The sequence below is a fragment of the Crinia signifera genome, chromosome 5, assembly GCF_055691185.1.
Source record: "Crinia signifera chromosome 5, ASM5569118v1, whole genome shotgun sequence".
Taxonomy (NCBI): domain Eukaryota; kingdom Metazoa; phylum Chordata; class Amphibia; order Anura; family Myobatrachidae; genus Crinia; species Crinia signifera.
This window is the reverse complement of record NC_139221.1, coordinates 101,864,390-101,876,623: the sequence shown is the minus strand read 5'-3', so window position 1 is coordinate 101,876,623 and position 12,234 is coordinate 101,864,390. Positions and strand designations below refer to the sequence as shown.

The window sequence follows — 12,234 nt, the reverse complement described above, 5'->3', positions numbered from 1 at the left end:
GTCATGAGAGCATGCAAAAATACAATTGAATCATCCCCCAAGACACTGGTATTGCATCGAGCAGGAGGTGCACTATTGTCATTGCCATAAGGTCAATCAACTGAACTGTCTTTAGTATTTTAACCCTTTCAGGTCCAACGTCTAGTCAGACTCCACAGCTCTAGCGCTAGTAGCAGATCGAATGGTGAGCCACTTTAAAATAAGAACATTAACATCGTTCAACATTCAATGTATTTTGAATAAAAAAAAATGACAATAAATCAATAAATTTAAACCAGACTGTTTGAATAGCAAAAAAATTAAATAAATTGCACTGCAAAGGGTTAATGCAGTACTTATTGTTGATGCGTATAAGCTTTTAAAGTAACAAGAATAAAGGCGCCCATAGACGGTCCGTTCCCGGAAAGTCCGTTTAGTACTATGCGATGCGCGCTCCCGCGCATCACATAGTACGGTACAAAAAGTATGTGCTGCACATACTTTTTGTACTAGCTAAACTTCGCATCGCATCGGATCGCAGTGCACACCGCATGCACTAGGCATGCGATCCGATGCGAAGCGTGCTAATTGAGACCCGAACGGATCCGTTTAACGGACCGTGTATGGGTCCCTTAAGAATATATATATATTGAGAATGGTATTGAGAATTGGTGTGTGCATAGAATAACAAATTATAGTGGGCATTTGGTCACTTTTTAATATTGGGGGCTTTTCCCAGCACTAATTCTTAAAATGACAGACTATGGTGGGTATACAATCTGCCGCCGCTATTTCCGACATGGGAAATAGCGGCGGCTCCCTATTCAATGCTGTCTTTAGCGACAGCATTGAAGCGGGATCACGGCAGAACGGGCCTGACTTTAGAAGCTGTCGGGCCCATTCTGCCGATAACGGCTGTGGATTGATATGATCCCGGCCGCAGATCGCCAATCCACGGCCGTTTTTGTGGCCATGCCCCCTTTGCTACGATTGGCAGGCGGGACATTGAATCCCGTCTGTCGTTCTGCAGTTGATCAGACCGCAAACAGGCCAGGATCACGTCTGTCGGGTGGGATCGACATCCGTGATCCTGAATTGCATACCCCCCTATATCTTCCAGGATATCATGAAATACGCTTTACGACCATTAAATTGATAACACAAATGTGTGTCCAGTTCCTTCATTTCAGTGTATTGGCTGGCACTAGTCCTGCTACACTTCTTGAATCCTTGATCTTCTGGATCTCTTGTTTGTCTTGTTCTGACAGGAGTAGTATCATTATTGTCGCACTGACATATACCTTTACTCTATTGCGCACCGCCATGAATACAAATATATCTAGAATGTCGCATCCAAGGGTAAGAAAAATAAAAACAGGGCCCGGTCTGACCTGCTCTCTAGGTTGCGTAAATTCATCACCGGGCAGCGTCGGTCTGCTCGCTATGCAAACGCACAACAATGTGATATCATGCACCAAGCAGGTCCGGGAATGCCTGCAATCTCTGGGGCCTGCTCAGCGTTTCTATTGGAACTTCCACCATTTTTGTGGGCATGCCCATGAAACGCTGGGTGTCCATGCCGGGATGCCCCCTGGCTACTAAGCAATATGCAAATGCCCTGGCAAGTAAAAATCTCGCCGAAGGCGTTCGCTGCTAGGGTCTGCACATATGCGTAGTCCCCCGCCATCGGAGATGGGGATAATTTCGGACCTGAAGGAGCAGGTATGAATCAGCCCCATAGTGTAGTGATATAAATGCCTGGCTGATGAAGCACGCCAAGTCCAGTGACATGTCTGGTTAAATGTTACAGGAGGACATGTACCTGAAAGTATAAAACCTCTTTAGGGACAGAAAGCATTGTTCCTGTACTTTTCTTGCAGCATCTCCCTAATAACCAGTATAAGAGAAAACTCATGAACCCTGTAAACTAGCCATGGCCAGGATAATGTCAGGTGGCTGCAGTAATCTCAGTTGTGAACAGAACATCAGTAACAAAGCCTGGACTCAACAGTGAGTGCCTTTAGGCCGCTCCGGATTTATTTGCAAGGGAAGAAAAACAGATATTTTTTTTTACATATGACATCAGAAGCCAGCATCTGATAAATAAGGCACTGTTCTGAACAGGTCTTTCATAATGAAGATACAATACTAAAGAAACTTACTGCACGGAAATGCAAACTGTAAAAAATAGTGTGTGGACACCGTTATTGGTGTAATTGCTGCCTTCTACACAGATTAAATACGGTTCTAGGAGAAGCTTAATTAAGATATAGCTATGTCTGTATACATTAATCCTCTCTTTTCTCTCTCTCTCTCTCTCTCTCTCTCTCTATATATATATATATATATATATATATATATATATATATATATATATATATATATATATATATATATATATATATATATCATGCTGTTTGAAATGTCTGACACAAGTGAGCTGCCAGGTCTCATGCAACTCGAGCATTTGGCATCTTTTTGTCACATGGTGCATACAGGCTGGGTGTTTTTGCCTAGTGTGTATGCCAAGCGATCCTTTTAAAATCACTCAATGCATTCAAATATCTGGCTCAGTTGTTTTTATGGGTAGTGAACCACTTTCTACAGTAATAGAGTGTGGAAAGTGGTTCAATCGGCCGTTAAAACAGTCCAACAGGCAGTAGTTACTGGCAATGCAGGTGCGTGCCTCACCGCTCATCGCGCGGCAATACACACTCAGAGATTTTGCGCTCAAAGTAGCTCAAAATTTGAGTGTTTATGGACCTTTCATTGCAAAGAGATGTGACTAGGACTGTACTGCTCAGTATACAGCCATGAAACATAGTTTGTGTACTATCTCAGGCACTGAATTTGAATGCCAAACAAACATTTTCTTGCACGTATTTAGTGCCAGTTACATATCATTTTCCCAGTAGTGCCAGTTACAGATGTCCCCAGCGCCGCTGCCATTGTTTCATATTAAGTAAATAAATATGTGGGTTGAACTACAAATTCTGTGTATGCAGTATTTTAATATACCAACTAATCAATTCATGAGTGACGTAATAGAGGGCTAAAGCACTGTTTAGCCAATGGGTAGTATTCAATGCCGCTCACCGCAGCCGGGGAGGGGGTTAAACAGCTAGGATCACAGATAAACCGGCGATCCTCTCTGTTTAACCCCCTTGCTGGCCGCTCGCCCTAGTCAACGTTCCGGGGGGGGGGGGAATCCTCGGGTCCCCCAAACAGCGAGACCCGCGGCTAATGCAGGAGACCCGTTGTATTTAGCCGCGAGTCTCGCTGCTTCTGCAGCCGCATACGCCGATTCCCCCTCGCTCAAAAAACGGAATGAGGGGGAATTAGCGTATGAGGGGGGTGAGTTGAATACTGACAGGGCGAGCGGTGACAGCTAGCAGGAAGCCCTGCTCGCTGTCACCGCTCGCCCACGGCATTGAATAGACCCCAATGTCTCAGTGGCATATCTCATTCTTCTTAAATTGAGAATGAATATGTGGATAGAAGTCCTCCCAATATCAACTCAGATCTTGCTTTTTAAATCAATATTACATTAAGAATTTACAGAATAAGAAGGCAGTTTTGGAATAATTGATACATTTAAAATTTAAATGAGAATGTTTATATATACTTTTTTCTTTTTGTTACAGAATACAGACAATTCTGTAGTGGAAGAAACGCCTGTGAGTCAGGTGGCAGAATCATCCCAGGAATGTGACGACAATGAAGTGTTTGGTATGTATTACTCATCAACAAGAAGAAACCTGTACAATGATCAGAGGTGCAGTTGAAATGTAAAAATACTGTAATATAACAAGAGGGAGGTGTGTCTATTCTGGATGGCTGAATGAAATTGTGTTGACCTGAACATTTAATCTCCCATTTGTTCTACTGTGCGTGTATTTATATATTGAATCAATCGATTTTTGCTTGTAGGCCCCCAATAAGGGACCCCACTTTTCTGCAGGTCCTACTCTATTGCTCAAAATTGGCATAATAATTATATTAGTGTTTAGCTCCGTACACATGGAGTGATTGGTCGCTGAGCGAATTATCACTCAGCAACCAATTTACTCAGTGTCCCGCTTTCATCAGCGACCAGCTCACAATATTTTTACATATATACCCAAAGCAACCAATAGTGTTAAAGTAAAGAACAGATAGAGTAAAGTGTTTAGCGATTTCATTCTACATTTGTTATTGTTATATACACATGGAGGAAGTGTAATAGAGGGTACGCTCGGTGAGATATGCACTATTCTCTATTCGATTTTGCTTATAGAAGCAAAATCAAATAGAAAACCGAATACTAGATGAAGGGGGGGCTGTAGATGTGGCATATCTAGACTTTAGTAAGGCATTTGACACTGTCCCACATCGCAGGCTGCTAAATAAACTTGAAAGTGTGGGATTGGATTATAAAACAATTAAATGGATAAGAACCTGGTTGCAGGATAGGAAACAGACAGTTGTCGTAAATGGAGTGCATTCTATGGAGGGACATGTTACCAGTGGAGTACCCCAGGGATCTGTACTTGGACCAGTGCTCTTTAATATCTTTGTTAGTGACATTGCAAATGGTATTGAAGGGAAAGTATGCCTTTTTGCAGATGATACAAAGATATGCAACAGAGTAGACACACCAGGAGGGGTAAATCAAATGACTGATGATCTAAGTAAACTTGAGAATTGGTCAAGAGAATGGCAACTACAGTTTAATGCTAAAAAATGCAAAAAAATGCAAAATTATGCACTTGGGACTCAAAAACCCAAAGGCTCAATATAGTATCAAGGGTACTATAATGGAAACTACTGAGGAGGAAAGAGATCTAGGAGTCACTATTTCAAGTGACTTAAAGGCAGGGAGGCAATGTAACAAAGCAATGAGGAAGGCTAGTCAGATGCTTGGTTGCATAGGGAGAGGAATCAGTAGCAGAAAAAAAGACGTAATAATGCCACTTTATAGGTCATTGGTACGACCTCATCTGGAATACTGTGTCCAGTTCTGGAGGCCATATCTTCAGAAGGATATAAATACATTGGAGAGTGTACAAAGAAGGGCAACTAAAATGGTGCATGGCCTACATCACAAAACTTACCTGGATAGACTAAAAGATCTTAACATGTATAGTTTGGAGCAGAGAAGGGAAAGGGGGGACATGATAGAAATCTTCAAATATATCAAGGGTTTTAACATAGTACAGGTGGGAAATTTTCTTCAAAGGAAAACAAGTAATAAAACACGAGGACATGCACTGAAACTGGAGGGAGGTAGGTTCAGGGGAAATGTTAGAAAGAATTACTTCACAGAAAGGGTAGTGGATAAGTGGAATAGCCTCCCATCAGAGGTGGTAGAGGCTAAGACAGTAGAACAATTTAAACATGCTTGGGATAGGCATATGAATATCCTTACAAAGAAATAAGGATTAAAAAGGGTTGAGTTTACCTGAAGGGTAAAAAAGGGGCAGACTAGATGGGCCAAATGGTTCTTATCTGCCGTCAAATTCTATGTTTCTATGTTTCTACATTCGATGCAGATTCGATCCCAATGCACGCTCCCGTGTAGTGTCAATCGAATAGAAACCTAGTCTTGGCAGGCAAGACTATATACAGATCTATACTATATAGTCAAATCAAATGCATTTTGCGTACTATTCGATTCGATCCCAATCGAATCGCAAGCAAAGTGGCCCCGTGTCTGCCCACTACTATTGCTGCTGATTGCATTTTGTTAAATACTTGTAGCTCCTTTATATAAATTCTACATAAAGGAGTTAGGTTAGGGCAACTATCACTTTTAAGGTTCCCATACAGGCACCGATCCCGGCGGTGCGATCTGTGCTTTGAGGTGTGCGCTACCGCGGCACCTCATTGCACAGTACAAAAAGTATGTGTTGCACATACTTTTTGTACTTGCTTTTCATCGCATTGCATGCTTAACGCATGCAATGCGATTCTATTTTAGCCCAGAATGCACGCCGGGATCGGTGCGTGTATGGGCACCTTTAGACAGACATGGTACTGCAATCCGCTCAGTAAACAAACACTATCCTTTTATAGCAATTGTTTAGTTTCTTTTATAAATCGATTCAGTAATGTGACAGCCTTGTTGCTCACTGTTTTGCTGGCATATCACATTCCATACTATATGTGTGTCCTAATCTCTACCTAAGCTTCTGGTTACAATACCAGTCTGCAAACAGTGCATTGTGTAAATACCACAATCTGTCCTGTTATCCCGTGTAGTGCATTGAAAGCACTCGTTGCCTCTCCTTTCTTAAATGTGGATTTATTTCCGGTGTCTTAACACTGTACTGTAAATGTGTGGAAATAAATATTAGTCAGCACAGACTATCCACTTGACTTTTGAACCAGTTTGTTTTAGGCACACCTTTTGCCTATCATTTTGCCTAGTCATTCTTCAGTGCATCGTAAGATGGGCACCGCTGTCAGATTTTCCCAAGGCATCACACAGTCATTCTGTATGTTTCTTTAATACCTGGTATTAATTCTGTTTCTGTTTAGTTCTACCACTAAGTAATTTTTACCACAACATATTTTGTTGATCTACAATAAGACAGAATACTATTTATTTTCTGGCATACTGCAGGCTGATGTACCTCTCCATTCTGCAAAGTTGTACCATAATCAGTTGCTAGTATGTGGTTAAGCTGGATTCAGGAGGGAAGCAAAAACTGGAGCAACAAATGTTTTTCTTCCACAGGAGTGTGGATGAGGTCTGTTTTGATCAAACCAAGCCGATTTTATTACGCAGTGTTTGTATTTTTAGCCAAATTGCAGCAGCTGTGTGGCTCCTGGAATAATCACAGACTCCATGTGATATAAGGATTTTAAAGCCCTTCCCCTACTTCCTCTTTATTTATAGCGTGTGTTGCTGAGAGGAAAAAAAAAATTCATGCAGAGATACAGTGATGTCATTTATCTCTGAATAAAATTGCGTAGTCTGCTCTCTACTTAATGTGTCCGGATTACACTTTTTCTTACTTGATTGCATTTCACTTAGCAATCCGCAAAGCACTTTAACATCCCAACATAGATGATTCCCTCAGTGATTTGTTCATAAACCTTCTGTCTCTCAGTTATAGATAGAAATTCTCTCATAAAAAGTGACTAACTATTGAGAAGCAAATGATGTCTCTGAAACGGATACCTGAAAGGTGTTTATTTATATATATATTATACACACACCATCCTCATTTAGCTTCTGCACTTTGTATGTAATCAGTCACGGCACAAAGGGCGCCATCCCCTAAGTGATTGGGATAGTGTCAAGCATCTTTTTTTCAAAAAAAAAAGCATCTTATTCACATCAATGTGTGAATAAGACATAGGGCAGTATTCCATGCTCTGGATTCACCGTTTTTTTTGGGGCGAATCGGGCTGTTTTGACTCTGCGGTGAATCTTTTTCACTGAAAATCTGATTCACCCTATTCAATGTTCACTGTTCGCCGAAAGCGAACAGTGAATGCCGGCCAGTTCTCCGTTTCATGCTTGCTGCAATTCTCTGATTTTTTTCAATGGGTTTTTCAATGTGTTCAGCCATGAGTGTATTCAATGCTCGGATGGCGAATTGCTTTCAATGTGATTTTCGCCGTGTGTCACCTTTTCGCGATAGCCATCTTTTTAAGGTGAGCTGGAATGTGATCTTTTAAAATAAAGGGTTTTTTTTGGTGTAAAAAAATCAGTAACTATTCTGTGAAGGGGCATGCTATTTGGATTCATGTGCTTGCAGCACATGAATATATATTTAATTTAAAGTATTAAATTTTTTTTTACACATTATGCCAGCAGAGGGCGGGGAGCCGCTCATTACATATTCACTGCACACTGGTTCCACTCATTACATATGCATGAGCGGGACCAGCGCAGTGGCTCCCTCCATCGCATCCCCTGCCATCTCGGGGGGGGGGGGGGGGGCAGCTTCTGCTGCCTGTGTCCCCGGGAGACCTCCTTCTCCCCCACAGTGTCCGGCGCAGAAAGGAAGGTTTCCATCTCCCTGCCTTGCGCCATCCTCCCGGCTCCCTGCGGCATTCGCTGGGGGGTTAAAAATCGCCGTCAGGGGCATTGAGTATTGAGAGGGAGGGCTGGCAGCGAATGCTCCAGAACGCGGCGTATGTGCAGCGAATCCTAAACAGGATTCACTGCACATAGCGAATATTCACATTGAATACTGCCCATAGAATTAGGCTTTGCTGGTTAAAATGATATGGGGCATGTGTATATTCTGTGTGCGACTGCAGCTGTATCTACATACAGTATATAATGCTACATTACAGTGGTTTTCAGCATTTTGTATATATCTGCACTCGCACACAGAACGTAGTCATACTACATATCCTATTAATCAGCACAAAGTCTGCTTGTGCATCTTAAGGCCCATACACACTGGGCGACTTTGAGCTGAAAGCTGCTCAAAACAGAAAGTTTGAGCGGCTTTTAGCTCAACGCCACCCAGTGTGTATGACTCGGCAATGAGCGGTGAGTGCTGCTGCGCTCTCCTGCATCATCGCCGGGAAAGCCACTCATCTGCTGTCCATACACGCTGGCCTTATTTGCATAGCGATGTCAATAAGCTGCATATTCATTGACTAAAAGAAACTGGCCATTAAAAACACTCGAGACTAGGAATGACTAGAAGTGCTGTTTAAGTGGCTGTAACCATGGAAGCCACCTTGTTTGCATTCCACCTCCTCCAGCAACCGGTATTACAGGCACACCATTGGAGGTGGACCTGTGGTGAGTGGAAGGAACATGAAACCTATACACCAATAATATTATTCTTAAAACAACACAAATATTAGCAGCATGGATAATATAAGTATGTCGTAACTGAGAAAACCTTCCCACGCATAGTATTCACACATCATGATACTGTATATTAAATTAACAAATTCCACTAGAAAAAGAGAACATAAAGTTACATATTCTTTAATATATTTATGATCTATCGGATGGTTTACTAAGTAAAGTGGCAGGGTTATTTATTCAGACTAGGATGTCTGTTTTACCAGGGAATTAAACCAAATTACAGGATTGGCCATATAAATGGAAAATTAGGTTCAACGTAGGTAAGTATAAGGTCATGCACCTTGGGAACAGCAACCAGCGTGCAACTTACAGACTAAATGGGGTAGTGCTAGTTGAACCACTAATGGAAAAGGTCCTAAGGGTACAAAACGTGGCTGTGGTGCTCAGTGACTAGGAGCAGCAGCCAAGGCAAATAGGATACCATCTTATATAAATAAGGTGTAGAGGCAAGTGATGACACTGTAATATAACATCCATATAAAGCATGGGTGAGGCCTCACCTGGAATTCAGTGTGCAGTTCTGGGCACCACACCATAAAAAGGATATAGTTGAACTGGAAAAGGTTCAGAGAAGGGCAACTAAACTGAACTGGGGTCTTTGAGCTACGAAGAAAGGTTAGACAGGTTGAGTATGTGTACACCAGGAGAGAAGGCTTTTAAGAGGGGACATGATTTATATCTACAAACATATCAGGGGTCAGTATAGGGAACTGTCAGGAGCTCTGCTTACTGTGAGGGCTATGCACAGGACACACGAGCACCCTTTGAGATTAGAGGAGATTTTGTACCCTCCGAAGGAAGGGATTCTTTACGGTCAGGTCACTTAAAGTTTGGGATTCTCTGCCAGAAAAACAGTGATGGCAGCATCAATAAATGCATTTAAAAAAGGGCTAAACAAATTTCAAGCGCACAAAAACAGTTACAACCCTCAGGGTAATGGACATAAGCACTAATCCCTAATGGGTATGTCTATCTTAAAATTACTTAAATCAAATTTGGAGTTACCTCGACTAGAATAAATTCCAAATGTATATACTGTAGGTTGAACTTGACGGACAAAAGTCTTTTTCTTAACCTCACTGCAGTATGTAACCTTTAAATGTCCGGGCATCTGCTAAATAACTTTTCAAATTTATCTGATCATTGCCTTCCCTCACCTAAGGTGGGAACATGGCATGCATTTGTCTCTTCATGTAACCCTAGACAGACTTGATGATTTAGAAATCGGGGATCACTTCCAGGACTCCTTGTGCTTTATTTACCTATGCTGGGATCGCACCAAGGATTAGGGCACGGATCCATTCCAGGAGTGACCTCCAGCATTTGTGGTCTGCAAGCTCTGATGCCGACCCGGCTTATTGCTGTTTTGGTGATGTTGCATGGGGGCAGAGCGGTGTGATGGCTTGCCATTGAGGGGCGGGGGAGGACGCAGCACTTGAAGCTGACAGCGCTGCCTCCTCCATACTTTGAACGGGACCAGGTTACCCGTTCACACAGCACCTTTTTAGCCCTGGACCCATTCACACCAGGCCATCCCGGGAAAAAAAGCTGGTGTGAATTTGATACTACTTAATGGTCTGTATAACAATGTGCATACACAGATAAAAACTCCAATTCAATATTTATTAAATAACTTATTATCTTAAAAAAATGATGGTACAACGATATTCATAGATTCTTCCCCTTCATAAATTCAGTGTCAAAGAGAATGTCAGACAGACCCAATGTGTTTAATCTGATACTTCATCAGGGGTATGTGTCTTCATGTATTTATAAGTGGATAGGTAGTAAAAACATAGCCTTGGTACACAGGTTTCTTAAAATATCTGTCCTTTCAGGTAAAATAACAATGATAATCATCTAGTGAGTACAGGAGTCAAGATATGAATGTATACTTAGTCAAAATGGTTTATACCATAACCTTATGTGTTTCTGGGACACCCAATTTGTCAGCTCATTCACACACATGATGTAGTAAAGTGATCCTGAAACCCAGAAGGCAGACGGTAAATGGCGCTCAGGATTTGTCAAATGTCACAATGTACACTATGTTATTGTATGTAAAAAAAAAATATATATTTACTGGAATGTGCAGTAGGCTGCTTTTCAGGCCGTGGTACAGTAAATACAGTGCATTACCTGTACAATACAGTGGCCACCCTCCAGTGAAGCAGTGTAGCTTCATGCTTTGGATCCTCTTATGCCATATAGCTTCCTTCTCCTTGTGCCTTAACATTACATTTTTATGGCGCATCTAGGAGACCTTGATGGTGCAACTACAACTATGTTGAGTGTGGATACATCTGGGTGGCCGCACCAAATATTGATTTGATTTACATTTCTCTTCATTCTTTTTGCATTTTGTTAATGGATTTAAAAATGATCTATAAATACTTCTATTTTTTTACTTTGCATCACCTTTTCCACATTGGCCTAAATTTTTTGCACAGTACTATGTTTTGTATGGTCCTGGCGACTGGGTGGACACCCCCCAAAATGTAGTGTTTACCTGCTGTTTGTTTTCACTGTGCCTCTTCCTGGCAGCCTGAATGACTAAAATAAGACATGCAGTTACTAATGATATTGTCAGATTTTACTGCATATTCAAACGATAGGGGTTATTTTTCATGATCCACAAGAGCATGCTTAATTTACGATATAGTGGCTACACACTGAACGATTTGCATGATTCCGAAAAGTGGTATGGTACAACTTTGTTTACCCACTGGCCCAGCTGCTATATCAACATCTATGAGGATCATCATCGTGGAACAACAAATAAAATTATAGGTGGAGTAAACAAGCGCTAAAGAATGAGATCAACAAACACGTTACATTTTACTGACGTGAAGGGGAGTTACGTGTTTGTTGACCTCATTCTTTAGTGCTTGTTTACTCCACATATAATTTTGATATGCATGATATCGTTAACAATATTGTTATCCTGCATATCGTTGACAAATCGCATAGTGTGTACCCACCTCAAGTGTCAGGGCTGTGAACCACATACTCTGTTAAAGTCACTGTTTTGCGGTCATCGTAAGAAAGAAAACAGTGGTGAATGACTTCAGCGTCAGTGTGCGTGCTTTTTCTATAAGCATATTTTGGTACTTGTTTCCTAGCACGGCGCCCGTCGCGTTGATCGCATGCCTTAAGTTTAAGGTACTTAAGGGATGCGATCGACCCGATTTTCTGTCAATCACCAGTTTATTTGCCGGTAAAAGAGAAAATCTCGTTGATCGGGTCCATCGTGGCCCATTATAATGGGCCGTAATGCGACCGACGCAATCAATGCGATTTTCACATAGAGAATAATGTTAAATGATTTTTAAAGTTATAATGGCCCGCGATCGACGCAATTTTACATAGGGAACAATGGGAAATGGGCCAATATGGCCAATTTCTCATTGTATATGGTTATAAAGTATGGT

General features: G+C 41.6%; 1 protein-coding gene across 2 annotated transcripts in view; it reads left to right on the top strand.

Moving 5' to 3' along the window:
* MBP (myelin basic protein) overlaps positions 1-12,234 on the top strand; it is a 182,661-nt gene that overhangs the window by 66,793 nt on the left and 103,634 nt on the right. For both annotated transcript variants that reach the window (XM_083187763.1, XM_083187762.1), the window contains exon 3: positions 3,624-3,708. In XM_083187763.1, the coding sequence (XP_083043889.1) occupies positions 3,624-3,708 (85 nt within the window). The remainder of the gene's footprint in view (positions 1-3,623; positions 3,709-12,234) is intronic.